Source organism: Rutilus rutilus (assembly GCF_951802725.1).
Source record: "Rutilus rutilus genome assembly, chromosome: 3".
Classification (NCBI taxonomy): Eukaryota; Metazoa; Chordata; class Actinopteri; order Cypriniformes; family Leuciscidae; genus Rutilus; species Rutilus rutilus.
Window position 1 is genome coordinate 14,265,231 of NC_140211.1, and position 19,129 is coordinate 14,284,359.

The 19,129-nt window shown below is 40.6% G+C and overlaps 2 protein-coding genes across 3 annotated transcripts; both read left to right on the forward strand.

The window, feature by feature from the left end:
• Positions 1-163: 163 nt before the first annotated feature.
• LOC311288626 (uncharacterized protein) lies at positions 164-7,877 on the forward strand. 2 transcript variants are annotated; one of them, XR_014626960.1, is made up of 2 exons: positions 164-7,435; positions 7,718-7,877. XR_014626960.1 is itself a non-coding variant. In XM_084406134.1 (2 exons), exon 2 carries the CDS (start codon positions 970-972, stop codon positions 7,096-7,098), a length of 6,129 nt encoding a protein of 2,042 aa, XP_084262260.1. In that variant the 5' UTR covers positions 164-430; positions 713-969; the 3' UTR covers positions 7,099-7,877. The 2 variants fall into 2 exon arrangements, 1 of the variants encoding a protein (XP_084262260.1); XM_084406134.1 differs by having other exon boundaries at positions 164-430; positions 713-7,877.
• A 1,936-nt stretch (positions 7,878-9,813) lies between these two features.
• Positions 9,814-14,463, forward strand: slc39a1 (solute carrier family 39 member 1). Its single transcript, XM_084403583.1, has 4 exons — positions 9,814-10,170; positions 11,012-11,142; positions 11,234-11,551; positions 13,483-14,463. The coding sequence occupies exons 1-4, from the start codon at positions 10,056-10,058 to the stop codon at positions 13,834-13,836; spliced, it is 918 nt and encodes a 305-aa protein (XP_084259709.1). The 5' UTR covers positions 9,814-10,055; the 3' UTR covers positions 13,837-14,463.
• Positions 14,464-19,129: the final 4,666 nt, after the last annotated feature.

Below are 19,129 nucleotides of genomic sequence, written 5' to 3' on the forward strand. Positions count from 1 at the left end.
TTTACCATAGTAATACACTTACAATCACAGTGGAAATGAGAATCACATGATGAATTAAGGCTCATCACAAGCAGTTCTTTCACAAGAGGGTTACTAATAATATACAGAAGCTGCACAGTGTCATTCACACAAACACTAAACACCATGGTAACACACATTGTTGTGTCAATTCATGGTTACGTCAATTCACTCCTCCGGTCAATTCATGGTTACAAGTTGTACTGAGCACTCCCAAACTGCAGGGGGCAACCATGCAACCAGAGTTGGTGGAACCAACTTCTAGGAAGTGCTCTTGGGACCATATTTACCTGCGCACCCACAGAGAGTGCATGGCATTTGAAATGTTTGGTAAGAGCTCTGTTGGCTCTCTCACCTGTTCCTGAAGAAAGATACTGTGACCACAGCTCCTGATCATCCAAAGACGCAACTGGTAGGATTGAATGTGTTTGAATGTGTTGAGTTCATACTTCTACAGTATATGACTTTTTGTATAAGTTTAATTATGGGATCATGTGTATTGTTTAATTATTATATTATATTATTATATAAGTTTAATTATGGGATTGGTATTTTAATTATTAACTATCCTAAGTTAATCTAAATTACTTTGTTTGGTTTGAGGATTCAGTACCATTTTTGTATTATTACTTTGAGAAAGTGTTATTGAGATTTATTTTGTAACTAATTCATGTTTTGTTTGTGTGTCTTAAAGGTTATCAACCTATTCTGTTTCATCCAAAATCTATCAAACCATCTTTAAGAAAATAAAAAATCATAAAGTGAACAGATTTGAGTTGTCCTTTGCGTTCATCAGAGATAAAGCAGTTTTCAAGTTTGGGCAGAGCTGTGGTCAATCAGAAAACACACAAAACTTGACAGTTGATAACCAGCGTGGCAGTGAGAACAAGGATCAAAGGCCTGAAGTCAAGCTGTCGACGCAAAGGAAGAATTGACTGGAAACTCTTCACCATGGCAAAGGAAACTCTTGGGAAAACAGTCAAGCAACTGAAGCAAGAGCGGACCTTAGCTAAATCTGCTTTCACCAAGCAAGCAAACTACCTGAGCAAAGCTGCAGATGGTATGATTAAGCATGAACTACAAGAGGAGTTCAGCAAGCTCAGTTCCCTGGCAAGGTATGTTAGCGACGCAAATGATGACTACAGGGCTGGCCTACTGGCTGAAGCAGAAACTGAGGAGGATGAAGAAGTCAAGCTCGACAAGCACCAGCAGGCTGAGCTTGAAAGGACAATGGAAGAGTGCGACATGAGACTGGGGGACATCCGTGAGGCAGTCCAATCCAACCTCTGGCCAAGATATGGTAAAGAGGAGGTAGACTTTGCAATCCAAGAAGCGGAAAAAGCCTGTGACAGAGCCCAAGCAAGCCCTATCACTGCTATCAATAGAGACGGCTATGAACTGCAGCTGGAGAGAGCGAGGAGGCTAATCCATGATGCAACTGTAAGCCTGAAAGACTGGGAAAAATGGATCCCACATGATCAGACAGCACACCTGAAAGGCAGATTAAAAGACCTGAAAACATTCGGCAGCAACCTCGAGGCCAGAAGAGCAGAATTCCTCACTGCACAAAAAATTGCAGAAGAGGAAAGAAGAGGTCCAGAGCCTCAACCAACAGCAGTTCCACAACCAGTGGTAAGAATAAAGCCAACCAGTCTACCTAAATTCACTGGGTTTAGGAGGAATTTCCATAGATGGAGGAGAGACTGGGAAAGTCTGCAAAAGCAGGGAGAGCCGACTGGTTCAGTGGAAGTGAAGAAGTTCCAGCTCCTTGACAGTGTGGACGAGAGAATATGTAGAGACCTGCGCCTGTCAACATACAACAGTGCTGAAGACATATTTAGAGTACTTCAAAACAGGTATGGAAACAAGTCAACAATTGCCTTGGAAATAATTGAGGACCTAGAGAGGATCCCTCCTTTAAAGTCACACCAGCCAAGGAAGGTAATTGACCTAATTCAAGCTGTGGAAAAGGCCCTGAATGACCTCACGGAGCTCGAAAGCACTGGAGCCATAAAGAATCCCCTTGTGATCAGATCCATAGAGAGCAAGCTGCCAGATAATATAAAGAGGGACTGGCTGACATTCATGGTCAATCCAAGAAATGGAGTCACACCTGACAATCACTTCGACATCCTTCTAACATTCTTAAAGACACAAGAGGACATTCTAGAGAAACTAGACCAACTGGGTGTAAGTGAAAAACCTGAAAAGAAAGCTACGTACCTGGAGAAGAGGTATGCCTCCACAAAGTCCACGAGAAAAGGAGGATGTGTTGTCTGTGGAGATGAAAAGCACCGTGAGAAGATCTTCTTTTGTAAGCAATTCAAAGAACTGAAGCCTGGTGAGAAGCTGAATGCTGTCGAAAGGCTGGGAGCATGCAGGAGATGCCTCAGATGTCATGCAGAGGATGATGAATGTACGGACACTTACCTGTGCAGGAATAGAGACTGCAGAAGAGGAAGCTCTTCAGATCACCATTTCTTTCTCTGCCTGAAAGGAGGATTCAAGGGGAAAGAATCTGTGAAAGTGGGAAAACCCAGCACCAGGAGGCAAACATTCACAGAGGAGCAAGATAAATTAATATCTGAGCTTACCCCGGACATGGCAGAGAAATTCAGGAGAGCCTTCACCAACATGGCTGCAAAATCACACTGCACTGGAAGAAGCCTTCCTGGAGTGATGGACTCAAGCACACGTGAGTTACCAGTTATTCTTATGCTTCTCGAAGTAACCACCAACGCAGGACAGAAAATTGGAACTCTCATTGACTTAGCATCAGATACCAACTACATCACTCATTTAGCTGCCAGGAGACTGAAGCTTCAAAGTGAAAAGATCACGCTTGTTGTCCATGGAGTTGGAGGCATGGCCATGAAGGTAAAGACCAAAAGATACTTACTCAAGGTAAGAGTCAAAACACCTAGAGGCACGGAGAGAGCTCATGAGCTGATCTGTTATGGGTTGGATGAAATTGCAAAAGTTCACAGAGTAATCAAAGCACAGCAACTCAAGAAGTTCTTCCCCGACACCAACCTGGAAGATCTTCACAGACCAGAACATGTTGAGCTTCTCATAAGCCACCGTGAAGGAAGACTCGCGCCACAGAGAGTAAAGGTAGTAGGAGATCTTGTCCTGTGGGAAAGCCCTTTAGGAAAGACCGTTGGCGGAGCACATCCAGACCTCTGTGAAGTAGTGGACATGGCCCTGCACAATTCTGAGACTCACTTTGCACGATCGATGAGAATCACAGCAGTGAAGTATCAAGAAATTGCTGAGATGCAAGAATCTAGAGCTGAAACCAAAACCACTGTTATTGGCAGAGAGTTCTTGGACTGGTGGAAGTGGGACAGCATTGGTGCGGCCTGCGAACCCATGTGTGGAGGATGCCGGTGTGGTAACTGTCAACCAGGAGGCAAAGACATGACTCTGAGTGAAGAAAGAGAGCTTGAGATGATCAGGCAAGGCCTCAGATATGTGAAGTCAGATGCGCATAGTCAGGAGCCTCACTGGGACACAAAATACCCCTGGATTGAAGATCCAAGTTCCCTGCCCAACAACAGAAGAGCAGTGGAAGCCACGTTTCTGAGGACGGAGAAACAGCTCAAGAAAGAACCAGAGTGGCGTGCAGCATACACAACTCAAGTCCATGAGATGGTGGAAAGGAAGGCAGCAAAGAAACTCACTAGAGAGACCATTGCTGACTGGAAAGGACCAGTATGGTACGTCAGTCACTTGGTGGCGCCAAACCCACACTCTGTAACAACACCTGTCCGACTGGTATGGAACAGCAGCCAGAAGTTTAGAGGAATCAGCATGAATGACCTTCTCCTGAAAGGGCCTGATGTACTTAATCCCATCCGAGCAGTGCTACTAAGGTTCAGGAGAGGAGTCCATGCTGCCCTCGGCGACATCAAGAAGATGTACAATTCTGTGTGGCTTGAAGACCTGGAGATGCACCTCCATAGATTTCTCTGGAGGAACAGTGAAGATGAAGAAATTGAGGAATATGCTATCACCAGGGTCAACATTGGCGATCGACCAGCAGGGTGCATCGCACAACTGGCCATGAGAGAGACAGCAAAGCTGCCCATGTTCACTCATCTGGAGGAGGAACGGAGAGTCCTTGAAGAGGATTCCTATGTAGACGACATCCTGACATCCCATAATGACCTGGAAAAGCTAGACGAAACCACCAAAAAAGTCGAAGAAATTCTGAAGGCAGGTGGATTCTTTCTCAAGCCGTGGGTCCGATCAGGCCAAAGTGGGAGGCAGACATCTACATCAGAACATCCAGCATCATCAGATGAAGTCTTCATTCTCCCCAACCAAATGAGAGAAGGAGACAACAAAGCCCTGGGAGTTGGTTACCTGGTCGAACCAGACAAACTGTACCTCATGACCTCGATAAACTTCTCAAAGAGAAAAAAGAAGATGAGAATCAGCCAAAATCTCGTCGGAGAAGAGGTGAGAGGAAAAACTCCAAATCCACTGACTAGAAGACAACTGCTTAGCCAAGTAGCTAGTTTGTATGACCCAATAGGGCTTGCAACACCTGCCAAACAGAAAGGAGCCATTCTAGTCAGAAAAGCATTTCAAGAAGCTGGAGGCAAAACTCTAACACGAGACACATGGGACACACCTCTGTCTGAAAGACTTAGAGAAGAAGCCATCCACCTGTTTGAGGAATACATACGCCTCAACCAAATTACCTTCAATAGAAGCCTCACACCAGTCAAAAGGATTGGAGAACCCTGGGGAATAACATTCTCAGATGGGAGCGACCAGAGCTATGGAGCTGTTGCATACTTCAGGTGGGAGACCGAGCAAGGTATCCTGGTCCGGCTTGTTGAGTCCAAAGCCAAGCTCACACCACTTGACCAAAAGGGAGAACCAGTGAAGGCTGAGGTCTGTGGTGCTGTGTTTGCTGCAAGACTCAGGAAATACATTGAAAAGCACAGTCGGATGCAAGTCGAACGGTGGTTTCATCTGCTGGACAGTCAAACTGTGCTGGGTGCAATCCAAAGGGACAGTTATGGGTACCAGACCTTTTTTGCAAACAGAGTGGGAGAGATCCAGAAGTCCACATCAGTTGAAGACTGGAGATGGATTCCAGGTGAGCAGAACATTGCTGACCTCACAACAAGAGGAGCAACCCCGGAAGACCTCAAAGAGAACTCTGTGTGGCAAAATGGCCCAGAGTTTCTGAAACGACCTGTGGAGGAGTGGCCGACAAAGTCAGCCAAAGATGTCGCTGCAGATGCCAAAGAAGGTATAAACAAGCTCCAAAGGAAATGTTTTACAGCAGCACTGACCCGAGCACAGGTGGGAAAAAACCAACATGCTCCACCTACAACTGCAATGCCAATGTCTCCAACCTCTGACCAAAACAAGGACCTGCAAAGCAGCCCTAGAGGAAAAGGGCACCAAATCCAAGTCCGGAGGCCACCTTCTGGTTCTTCAGTGAGGAAAATCCTTAACATCAATAAGTTCAGCAGTTTAACCAGGTTGATAAGAGTCATTGCCTGGGTGTGGAGAGCTGCCACAAAGTGGAAAGAAATGCTGACCAAGACCTCAACCACAAGCAAGCCAAAGAGGAAGGAGATTCCTTCAGCTCTTGAGATCAAGTCCAGAGTCAAGGAAGCTACACTTACCATCATGGAGTGTGAAGATGCACTCAGGGATCTCTTCATTGCGGCTCAAAAGGAGGTAACCTTGCCAGACACCACACTCAGCAGGCTTGCTGTGGTCAGAGAGGAAAGCACTGGACTTTTGCTCTGTGGAGGAAGATTCCAAATCTTTAATAAAGACAAAACTGCAGTACCAATCTTGCCCTGCACATCATGGGTATCCACTCTTCTAGCTCAAGAAGCCCACAAGGCAAATCATGAAGAAATCGCAGGCACACTCCTCCGGATGAGAAGGAAAGCATGGGTGGTAAGAGGCCGGAAACTAGCTCAGAAGATCGTTGATAACTGTGTGACATGCAGGAGACTTAAGGCCCGAAGATGCCAACAGATCATGAGTGACCTTCCATTGGAGCGAATAACACCAGCTAATCCATTTGAGTACACGACAGTGGACTTATTTGGACCTTACGAAGTGAAGGATGAGGTGAGAAAGAAGGTGAAACTCAAAGTGTGGGGAATTGTCTTCTGTTGCATGGCGTCCAGAGCTATGCACACAGACCTTGTCAGTGACCAGTCAGCTGAAGGCTTCCTGTTAGCCTACCAAAGATTTACGGCACTGAGAGGACATCCAAAGAAATTGTGGTCGGATCCTGGAAAGAACTTTGTCGGAGCCAGACCTGCCCTCGAAGAGCTCTACATGTTTCTGGACCGACTGGAGAAATCAAAGCTTGAAGATGAAGTCTCCAAGCATGGCACAGAATGGAGCTGGAAGATCCATCCAGCAGACTCACCTCACAGAAACGGAGCTGCTGAAGCTGCTGTCCGGACTGTGAAGCGGGCTTTGCACAATCTGGGGGGTAACGGAGTCTTCACATGGGGTGAGTTTCAAACTTTCCTTTATATGGCTTCCAACCTCGCAAATGAACGACCTATTGATGCCAGGACTCAGAGCCGGGAGGACTGTGTAGAATACATTAGCCCAAATTCACTTCTGCTTGGAAGAACTGGACCCAGAGGAGATCCAGGGACCTTTGACTTTGAAGGATACTCTTACAAGAGATTAAGAACCATCCAAACAGAAGTTGACCGGTTCTGGAGGAAATGGAGCCAGTTAGCCGGACCAAACCTGTTTGTCCGGACCAAGTGGCACACAGCTCACAGGAATGTGGCAATTGGAGATGTCATCTGGCTGGCTGACCAGAACGCCTTGAGAGGTCAATTCAGGCTTGCCAGAGTCATTGACGTTAACACTGACAGGAAGGGAATTGTAAGGGATGTATATCTCCGATCCTTCCCCAGCTACCCAGTCGCAACTGTGAAGCCCACCAAAAAGATGAAAAAACATTCAACCAAGATACCTGCAACAGTTCTTCACAGGGATGTCAGACGGATAGTTGTCCTGCTTCCAGTTGAAGAGCAGCAGCAACAACAGGATCAAAAATGGAGTAACTAAATCTAACACATCACAGTACTGGTGTGACCTCCTTGGGTTGAAGAACCAGGAGGTCAAGTGGGAGGTGTTGTGTCAATTCATGGTTACGTCAATTCACTCCTCCGGTCAATTCATGGTTACAAGTTGTACTGAGCACTCCCAAACTGCAGGGGGCAACCATGCAACCAGAGTTGGTGGAACCAACTTCTAGGAAGTGCTCTTGGGACCATATTTACCTGCGCACCCACAGAGAGTGCATGGCATTTGAAATGTTTGGTAAGAGCTCTGTTGGCTCTCTCACCTGTTCCTGAAGAAAGATACTGTGACCACAGCTCCTGATCATCCAAAGACGCAACTGGTAGGATTGAATGTGTTTGAATGTGTTGAGTTCATACTTCTACAGTATATGACTTTTTGTATAAGTTTAATTATGGGATCATGTGTATTGTTTAATTATTATATTATATTATTATATAAGTTTAATTATGGGATTGGTATTTTAATTATTAACTATCCTAAGTTAATCTAAATTACTTTGTTTGGTTTGAGGATTCAGTACCATTTTTGTATTATTACTTTGAGAAAGTGTTATTGAGATTTATTTTGTAACTAATTCATGTTTTGTTTGTGTGTCTTAAAGGTTATCAACCTATTCTGTTTCATCCAAAATCTATCAAACCATCTTTAAGAAAATAAAAAATCATAAAGTGAACAGATTTGAGTTGTCCTTTGCGTTCATCAGAGATAAAGCAGTTTTCAAGTTTGGGCAGAGCTGTGGTCAATCAGAAAACACACAAAACTTGACACACATGAAATTTTAAAAATGCAATAAACATGAATTTAACAACATTAAATGTAACATAAAACCCTAATGTCATAACTGATTAGAAAAAACTAAGAAAACTATGAAGAAACATAGTTATTTCAACAAAAATACATCAAATGTGAAGTGTCACGCAGGGAATTGTGGGTATGTCAATTTACGGTTTTTCACTGTAGTGTAAGTTATACAATGACTTGTTCTTTTTCACTTCCAAAAACTGTATTTTACAGTAAAATTACATTATATGTACGGTTAGATCTATCACAGTTATTCACAGTATATAGTAAGGAAACTTTCTGTTAACCAATAGAGAGCCTAGCCTAAGTCGATCCCCTCCGCTTCCGGCTCATGTGACCTTATTTCGGAAAAAATATGTATGGTATGGCCTAGTCAATGGCGAGAGACTACTTATCTTTTTATTCCGTCTGAACTGTTCCCTGAATTACACATATGATGTTTGTCAATTTAAAAGATAATTATGAAAGTCAAGAAAGTCGCAGTTTGTCATAAAACAAAAGAGTAACATTTAGTTTTATGTGAAAATCGCTCAATGAACTACATCTCCCGGTAAGCGAAACAACGAGCAAGATCCGTTGCTCGTATGTGTGCAGTCTGGTACAAAACACTCAGGCATGACGGCGTAACGTTACGATAATAAAGTAAGACTATAGAAAAAATGACAGACGTTAGCTTCAGTAAAGTTAGCTTCATTCATTGAGAGAAAAGGTATGACGTCACATGTGCGCCTTTTGGGTTTGTAGTCGTATTTTCACAGTCTTATACCTCAACAGTTTTACATCAAACTGCGACTTTCTTGACTTTAAAATGTATCTTTTAAATTGACAAACATCATATGTGTAATTCAGGGCACAATTCAAACGAGATCAAAATATTTGTTGTCTCTCGCCATTGACTACCATACAATATTTTTCCGAAATAAGGTCCCATGGTGGTCCACCGGAAGGGGAGGGACATAGGCTCTCTATTAACAGTTTTTCACTGTAGCATTTTTACAGTCTTTGACCGTTAAAATCACGATAATTTTTTACAGTGAGTGTGAATAGCGATAGTGAAAAGTCTTACTTACTTGTGGGTAAGTGTGGGTTTTCTGTAGGACAGTGTGGGCAAGGCCAGGGTAAACCCTTTGGGGCCCCATGTGGGCTTTCAGTTGGGCTTGCCCATGCGGGCCCGTAGCAGTTTGGCCCATTTCGGCCCCCATGAGGATTTACTGTGGGCTTGCCCAGTGGGTCTAACCCTAAGGGGTTTGTTGTTTATAGCCCCACAACTGGTCCCACTCTACTTAGTGTGGGCCAGCCCACAGTCAGCCCACACTTCGGGCTGTCCCACTGGGTCCCCACCTGGGTCCCATAGTGTGGGGCCCACACGTGCCCTGCATTTCACGCCAGTACCTGGGCCCACAGTGGGCTGCCCGCAATGGCCCCATTTGGGCCCCAAAGGCCATTCAAAGGTAATTTTGAAAGAGCACTGTACCAACTAACTCAACAAATACAAAATAGTTCTGCAACTTTTCTATTTTCCTCTGTAAAATAAATATAAGACGCACGCAGCAATTTAATTTGACATCAATGCTGATATGACTTTTTTTCCCTCAGTCACAAGGCAGTCATGTGTGGTTTAGTCATACCGTGAACCGCAGATCTATGCCATGCAGTCAAAGCACTGAACAGGAAGAAGTGGAAATAACTAAATACTAACGTATTGAAGTAACATAATCTTCCCACAGGGGGCGCTCGGCGGCTCAAAATACACTCTTTTAATGCCCTCAGATATTATATTTTAGACATGTATACATTAATATTCATACTTTTATTTAAAATGTTAAATATAACTACGAAAATGTAGATATTTCAGTAGCATTATAGACGATTAATATCAAGCCGGAAGCATACGTCATAAAAACAAGGGGCGGGACGAACGGCTGATAAACATGGTTTGGCAATTCGTGTGATGTTAAACCTGATAAGAATGAACCGCTAAACTATCATGAACAGCAAAATTATGGGGTTCATCATTCAAAGACAGCGCTATACATTAGAACATTTACCGATATTTTAGTAATCAGAGTTTGGCAGAGGCGCCTGTCCTCTCTCTACTGTTTGTTTGCATTTAGTTTCATTTGAGTTACATTGTCGAGATGGATTACCTGCTACAGGTGAAAGTGGGAGCGCTGGTTGGCCTGCTCTTCCTAACTCTATTTTTTGGTTTCATCCCAGCGCGGATGAAATGGTTTCAAGACACTAGTGGAACAGGTAAATAATCATAAGTCCTTTTGGGGTGTTGTCATCGATTTTTTACTGTCCTATTCATGATGTTTTCTTTCATTTGTCGCCTCATCGAAGCACAGCAATGTATTTATGTACTGTATGCATGTTACGAATCTGTTCATAAGTGTGTGTTTATGTATGAATGCTTATGCCCATACACTATAGGTTCAATACACTGTACCAAACCATAAGGAATTTACTCAGTCTTTATTTATGTTTAGGCATTTGCTCAGCTTTATACAACAAACACGTGAGAGTCAGCTGATGAGGTTTTCTCTAAACGTAACGTTACATTTCAGTTTACTCGCATATTACAGATGTAGGCTACATAAGGGTGGAAGTGAAACTGGTGTTTGAACATGCTTTAACAAGCAAAAACTGCTACTAAACATGAATTTAGACCACAGTGGTCTATAGTAACCCAAATGTGTTGTGAATTTATTAAATATGTATTCTTTTGATTGCAGGCTTTACCTCAGACACATATGTCACAAATAATTGCTTGTGCAACCAGAAAAGGATGTGGTTTTCACACAGTTATGAGTTATCGGAGTTATAGTTGAGTAAAATGTCATCAACACTTGATTAAGCTCAAATTACATTAACACCTAAAACTTTAGGTTGCGAGTAAATAAAATGATCAGTTCTGCTGATGTATTTTTAATTATTTCTGGGCTCCTGATTAAAATCCCTATGGCGAATCTTGCTTTACTTTGACTGATGAGCTAAAAGGAGTGATTAGAGAAAGATTGCACCATTCATGTCAATCAGCGGCACCATTAATCAATGTAACGTGACTTTGATTGGTGTTTTTCTTTGTTTCCAGCAATCCACAAAGCCGTGCTGAGTTTTGTGAGCTGCTTCGCAGGAGGCGTCTTCCTGTCCGCCTGTTTATTAGACATCATCCCTGACTACCTCTCCGACATACAAGTTGTGCTACAAAAACATGGACTTGATGTGAGCTCACAGAATTATTCATATAAATTATGGAGTTGCTCTGTTAAAATCAGTATGTTGATTCCATGTTTCTAATCTCCTCATCTTGCAGGAGGGCTTCCCGCTTGCAGAGTTCATCATGGCGTGTGGCTTCTTCACCGTCTTGATCTTAGAGAAAATGGTTCTGGGCTGCACGGAGGGCCGCAGAAATGAGGAGACTGCTCCTCTTTTAGCTCCCGCGGGTCACGGTCATGCCCACGGTCATGCCCACGGACAGACCTCGCTGAATGATCTGGAGGGGAGTGGTCACCACATCCACGTGGATTTTCATGCGCACTCGTCCTTCCGATCCTTCATGCTCTTCTTGTCTCTCTCTCTACACTCTGTGTTTGAGGGTTTGGCCATTGGCTTGCAGACCACAGACACTAAGGTGATTTATTGAGTTTTGTTTCGTTTGACAAGACAACTGTGTTGAGTCACTGTGCTGACCTTGTTAGAAAACTGATAAAGTTTTAGGTTCAAAGGTTTACAGTCCGGTTTAGCATTGTGACTCAAAATCATGTTGTGTTTGTAGGGTTTTGTCCTGATATGTCCTTAGGATGCCAAATCTCTGGATAAATGTCGAAGGGTCAGTTCACCCACCTATAAAAATTCGCTCATCATTTACTCAACCTCACGTTGTTCCAAACCTGTATGACTTACTTTTTCTTTTATCTTTGGAACACAAAATAAAGGTACAGAATATATGAAAATATACAGTACAAATGTAAAATTACAATATTAAGCAACCCAAACTCAGAGCAGATATGGAAAATAAGTTCGTGTGGAGCAGAATTTACTGCTTACTTTTGGAGCATGTTATGTTTCCTCATGGTTTAAGTTAGTTGCATTTCCCCTGAAGGTCCGTTCACACCAAGAACGATAACTTTATTAACGTCCACACCAAAGTTATTATAGTTTTGCATTTTTAAAATAGTTTTTATTTTAATATCATTTTCAAATTTCCTATAAATTTCAGTTTAGTTTTTGTTAGTTTCATTAATGGTTTTGTTAGTTTTAGTTTATTTTTTATTTTTTGAACACATTTCTATTTGGTTCTTTAGTTTCAGTGTTAGTTTAGCAGAGTTAACAGAACACCTCCAGTTGAAGACATTTAATTCCAGTTATTTCAGTTTAATGTTTGCAGTTTACAGTTAACTCTTGTGCAAATCTCTTAATAGTAAAAATAAAATAATTGTTTGAGATCGAACAAAGAACCGAACAAACTTAAAAGTAAAAATTTGTCATTCATATTCATTCATATTAAAGATGAAATCTTTAATCGTTAAATGTGGCGTATGAGAAAAAGAAAAAAATATGCGTATGATCATTATGATTATTTTATGGTTTATGATTAATCCTTTCAAACTTTATTCTTTTCATATTCTATTCAACTCTTCTATTCTTTATTCTAACTGATCCATTAATGTTTTTTGTCTATTGCATCTTTTAATATCATATACTCATAGTTATACTCATATTCATATTCAGACCAGACATTTAGTTTACTTCTACTCTGACAAATGTACATCTATTTGTGGGCTAGACATGCTAGGCCTAGACAAGGTCTAGACATGATGGAAATACTTATTTGGCCATTTCTGCTTCTTAGGGCTGGTTGACAACAGAAAGCGGTTTTGCTTTGAAAAAGCGCAAGGTCTCGAGAAGCGTCTTTTAAAAGGTGAACTTACTTCAACTTTAGTGCCGCGTTTTTAGAACGTCGTGTCATGAACGAGACGCTGCAAAAGACGCGAGACTCGAACACAACGGTCATACATTAAAAAAAAAAAAAGCGCAGTGGAATGGAAAAACATGATTTTCCGGTACAGGATAAGAGCTTATTAATTATGTAAACGATTACTTATTTTTGCGAATTATTATTTTATTTCAGTTAGTTTTTCAGTAACTGTTGTTAGTTTCGTTTATTTTAGTTTTTTATTTATGTTGAAATTTCTATTTTATTTCAGTTTACGAAAATGTTTTTTTTTACCAAAACTTTTAGTCTAAGTTTCAGTTTTCGTTTGCGAAAATTACCTTGGTCCACGCCAACCGACGATATCGTTCTGTTTATCCTAAGCGCACTTTTTTGCTTCTAGTAATTGGTGCATAGAAATTACACTTCACAAAGTCAGCACGAGGCAGAATTCCCAACCCATTTTACTTTTGTAATATGTAACAGAATGTCCGAATATGAGAGGTTTGTTATAAAATAAGAGGGGGCTTGGTGACATCTGCCAAAAAGGAAAGTCTTTTAGAATAATGTATACTGATGAATATATAACAAAGACAAGTTTCACTTTCTCCACTTCTCCTTCTGCTTAGGTGTTGGAGATCTGCATTGCTATCCTGGTTCACAAGAGCATCATTGTCTTCAGTCTGTCGGTGAAGCTGGTTCAGAGCGCGGTCAAGCCCATGTGGGTGTTGCTCTACGTGACGGTCTTCGCTGTGATGTCTCCTCTCGGCATTGCCATCGGCATTCTAGTGATCGAGGCTCAGCTGGAGGACGGTGCTTTTATCCAGGCCGTGCTGGAGGGATTGGCGGCCGGGACCTTTGTCTACATCACCTTCTTAGAGATCCTTCCCCATGAACTGAACTCCCCTGAGCGGCCACTGCTCAAAGTTCTCTTCATCCTCTGTGGCTTCTCAATAATGGCTGGTTTGAGTTTTCTGGGTTGAAAGACACCCTGTGGCTAGAAATGAGACTTCTCAAACTGTGCATGATTTCAAGAAAATGAAAGCTTCACTTTGCTTGTTTTATAGAGGAACTGAGAGTCTGTTTTTTACTTTTACCAGATCATTTTACAATCAATTTAAAAAAGTGTTTTAAATGACTTTTATAGTGGAGAACAATAATTTTGACCAGATTCAGCATTGAAGAACAGTATTGAAGAACAGTATCTCACATGCAAATTGGGACTTTTGAACTTGATTTAACTTTTTTAACTGGTCAGATTTTATCAGTGGAATTGTTTTTTCTTTGACTTACATAACACTATCCACAAAAGCACCAGTTGTCTGATCAAATACTATTATACATGTATATATACTTAAATACTAAAATACTATTTTCGTACATTATGAACATTAACTGCCATATTTCTTAATCTTTATTATTGTTGTGTACTGTATACACACTGGTTTTTCCCCCTTTATGTGCCACATTTCTTGACAGCCAAATGTTTGAACAGTTTGATCATATAAAACATTTTATGAGATTCCACAGTAAAATGGGATCAAATGTGGTGTGTTCATTAAAGAACACACATGTACATGTTCCTTAACCATATTAAATGTATGATTATGAAGAATATTCAGACCGTTAAATAATGCATTTCCAACTAGTGGAAAGAGCATGCTGTTTTAGTGCAGAGTGCAGACGTCTTTCTGTAGACTACTGTGCCTTTAGAAAGAGAAATAACAAATGACATGCTACTTACTCTGTGCTTAAAATGTCATTACCAAACACTAACACTAAGAACGTGTTTGTGCTGTTAAAAACTAAGGGCAGTGGAACGAAAAAAGACGTGTTTTTAAAAGTTGAATTTATTTTAACTTGAGCGCTGAAAAGCAATGGAAATAGTGGAATGGAAAAACAAGTTCTGTGTGAACGCCCCTAAGTCTTTTGAAAGTTAATGTTTAGGTATACTGAGAGAAGTTTTTTTTGCTTTCTGTCTCAACATGCTTTGTTAGGAGTAGCAGAAATGCATATAGGATCTGAAACATGGTTCAAACATGACTTTATCTTGCAATACAAGATTTAGCCTCTAGATATTAGACTTCTACATACAATGTCGGTAAAGTATTGACTGTTTAAAAATGGAATAATAGTAGTACTATTTTTTGCAGTATATAATATGTATATTGCAATATGTGAATTTTCAGTATGCAATGAGTTAAACAGCATACATTCTGAACATACTGCATGAGAAACTGTATCCCACCATGTAGTGTACTCGACCTTTCCCAGTGTGATGAACGAACCCATAATATATACACATCTCTTTTGTTTTTGTTTTTTTTAACTGAATTAAAAATGCAACTTTTATATTCCAGATCCAGATGATAATTATGTTACAACTGTTTAGCATAATATGGAATGTATATGGCTGCATATTGCATACCATTTCACATACTATTTTAAATAAAAAACAATGTAAAGGAACACGCCGACTTTTTGGGACTTTAGCTTATTGACCGTATCCCCCAGAGTTAGATAAGTCCATACATACCCTTCTCATCTCCGTGCATGCCGTAACTCTGTCTGACGCACCCACCGCTAGCCTAGCTTAGCACAAAGACTGGAGGTAAATGGCTCCATCTAGCCTTTTTCTCCTAATAAGTGTCAAAATAACGCCAACATTTTCCTATTTACATGTTGTGATTTGTATAGTCACAGCATGTACAAATAACAAGGTCACAAGAGACACAGCCATCTTCTAACCGTATACATACTGGGAACTATATTCTCAGAAGGCGCAGCACTGCTACTTCTGCGGAGTGATTTGCTCGCTACTAGCTAGGTAGTCAAGTTGGTTTTGTTGACGGAAGTAACAACGGTGCTTTCAGGTGTTCTGCTAATCACTCCGCCCAAGTAGAAGTAAATATGGTCATGGCCTCCATACTTCCTCAGCTCCATTCTACCCTTACTTCCACATCTTCGCCTTCTAAATATATAGTTCCCAGTATGTATACGGTTAAAAGATGTCTGTGTCTCTTGTGACCTTGTTATTTGTACATGCTGTGACTAGACAAATCACAACATGTAAATAGGAAAATGTTGGCATTGTTTTGTCACTTATTGGGAGCAGTAGGCTAGATGGAGCCATTTACCTCCAGTCTTTGTGCTAAGCTAGGCTAGCGGTGGGTGCGCCAGACAGAGTTATGATGTCGATGAGAGATACGATGAATAAGCTAAAGTCCCAAAAAGTCGGCGTGTTCCTTTACATTTTTATTTGATATATATATTTTCCAAAACAAAAAAAAAATCATTTAAATTTATCAAAGCCATAAATCTTAACAAGCTGTCCTCCAAATTTGAGGTTGATTTCTCCAAAAATGAGCTTTCAGTAAGACTTCGTTTGGGCGCAGTACAATTGTTTCCAATAGATGAAATTTCATCTCCCATTCATTTCCAATGCGGTCATTTTTAACCTAGAAAAAATGAAGTGTGACTTTTTTTCAGGACTTTTTAACGTGTGTGTGTGTGTGTTCACACAGCAAGTGCCAAAACCTTTACCAAGTTTTGTAGCATTCTGATGAACTAAAAAATTATACCAAACAGCAACAGAGGGTTAAATCATATTAAGTCATCTTGAGGCCCTTCTAGTGGGCCCCAGCCTCTTGGTTGAGAAGCACTATTTTAGATGTTTTAGTTGGTCTGTTATTATCTGAATTTCATCTAAATGAGAGTTGCTGTTTATCCTTAGTTGTCTGTATTTGAAATCAGATTAAATCTCAAAATTCATTAGAGAAATAACCGTAAGGTATGTTTACACAGCTGAGTTAAGGCTGCTATATGCCTGCTCAAACTTCTGCGTATAGACGCAATGCACCACAAAAGTCAGACTAAATTATGCCTGCTCTGACCCACCTCAGCCCCTATGACAATATTCTGTTCAAATTGTTGTGTTATTGCATTTATGCCACCTCTGAGCAGCATTAAACACTCAGCTTAAAGATACCCAATTGCCACTTCAGAAGCACTTGTGTGCCACCTCTGCCTCTTTTTTTTTTTTTTTTTTTTACAAAAATAGTTCAGTAAATGAGAATGAAAAAAGATTCTGTAAACTGAAAAGCAAATGACTGAATATGCTAGTCCAAAACCTGTGCAGTGGCCCCAACAAGTATTTAAGCCAGACTTAAAATAAATGGCTTTGCATTAAGTGTGGCATAAATGTCCAAATAGTTTTTGGGGCCACTGTAAAAAAAAGTGCAGCACTAATGAGTGAATAGCTATGTACTGAGGAGCTTTTCTGTAGACAATGACTCGGGCTGCCGGGACGGGGAGGGTTGTTCATTTGTGCATGTGCAGCAGAGCAGCAGGGTTTGTGACGGACACGTACAAGAACTGCTCCTCCACTGCTCATTATCGGCTTTTTGCTCACATGCCTGAATGGATGGCATCTGTGCAGACCTGTCGCTTGTCCTAAATTCACTCGCACTGAATTGTTAGTATTCACTGTAATTATGAATGAAACGAGGCCAAGCAGGACTGCAATTTCGTAAATGGTAGCTAAATCTTTTCATTTTGGAAAAGCTTATTTTTATTTATAATATATTTTTGGTTGCAAGGCCAAAACTTTGATTACAAAAAGTGCTCGCTGTATAATAAAGAGGGAACCACATCAAGGATTGCGGAGCGAGGATTATGTGTAAAACCTAATGTACTACAAAATGTGTTTAATAATCTTATTGTGAAACTCAGTCAATGGTCACTCACAGGATTAATGCCTTTCAGATCAACAATCCGTCTGTGCGCTTGGTTTGGGCTGCCATGGTTTTAAGGGAATCAAGAATTAACTGTTATTTTGTTATAAAAATAACTTCTATTTAATTTGCAGCTTGTATGTGTTGATCTAATGTAGTCTGGGACTAAATCAAAGCAGAGATTCAAGGCTCTAATACAGATGACCAGAGCTAAGTCTTTACATTCTGTAGGTGTGGATGGGGTGAATGGGAGAGACTCCAAGGATTTGGCTTCCATCTTGCTCCTTGAAATGAAATTATTGAAATGAAACCAGCTGCATCTGTTGACTACTTCTGGTAACCTCACTCATTTTTGCTATCCACCTTTAAAGTCACCATGAAATACAAATTTACCATTCTTACTTAAATGCAGTAATTATTATAAATCCTAATAAAAAAAAATAAAAAAATCATGCTCCCTCATAATCTTTAATCAAAACAGATTCCCCTCCCTCTTGCAGCAACTTCTCTTCTCTGATGATGTGTTTACTGGCGCGAGGGCGGGACAACCTGTCACTCACATGAGATCGACCAATAGCAAACCACGACCATCCAATCAATTCCCCAAGGACAAAATCAAGTCCCACACTAAATCTTTTCTTGTTCACTTGGATATACGTCACAATAGTGAGGAAAAGACTGTTACATCCACTTCCAGTTATTTAAGCTGTACAAATAGCTTGTTAAGATACTTGATGTTGCAAACTGGTCATTTCTTATCGTAATCATAAACACACTGGTTTGTAGCACAACCTTTTACTGCACTTTGTCATTCTTCTAGTTATTTATATAGCGGTTAATGAATGGGAAGTCTCACACATTCACAGAAAACAGCTTACAAACGTGATGCAAAATAGCTAGAAAGTTGAAAAACCTCGGAGAAAGAGTAAAAATTCAAGTTTTTTTAAAAAAAATTAAGAAAATGTGAGTGGTTCTTGCCCGTGCAACACTAAAAACTTAAAATGTATTCTGAGTGACAGACCACAATTGAATTTTTTTTTTTTTATGGAAAAATAAAAAATTCTACATTCTACTATTTTGCATAGGCACTTATGGCCAATGACTTCGGAAATGTCGGAAATGTTAAAATCCATCCATTCTCCAAACTGCAAACATTTAAAAACTGCTGAAAGATCACACAATGGTAATCACTTAATTAGTATGTACTATTTGTTATTTTGCTAATGTAATCGATTCACATTTTCTTTGTGAACATCACCAATGGTACGCACCATAAATGGAGTGTGACAGAGAATGTATGTTCAGTGCTCACTGTTCACCGCATCACTGCTCTCTATAGATCTGTGCATCTTCATTCAGTGGACAGAGGCTTCTGTATAAAGGGTTAAAGTGATTCCATAGGTCATTACGTTTTCCATAAAAAATATCTGAACATTCTTAAAGGTACACTATGAAGGCTAACTTTTCTGGTTCAAAATGAGCAATTTAATTAATACATCACCAATCCTTTTTCCAAAACGTGTTTTTGTCTTACCCTGATTCA

What these genes read in the sequence shown, in the direction of transcription:
- LOC311288626 (XM_084406134.1), top strand. Translation starts at nt 970, where the DNA reads ATGGCAAAGGAAACTCTTGGGAAAACAGTCAAGCAACTGAAGCAAGAG.
- slc39a1 (XM_084403583.1), top strand. Translation starts at nt 10,056, where the DNA reads ATGGATTACCTGCTACAGGTGAAAGTGGGAGCGCTGGTTGGCCTGCTC. An exon ending in TCAAGACACTAGTGGAACAG is followed by an intron (nt 10,171 to 11,011) that starts GTAAATAATCAT and finishes CTTTGTTTCCAG; the next exon opens with CAATCCACAAAGCCGTGCTG. An exon ending in TACAAAAACATGGACTTGAT is followed by an intron (nt 11,143 to 11,233) that starts GTGAGCTCACAG and finishes CTCATCTTGCAG; the next exon opens with GAGGGCTTCCCGCTTGCAGA.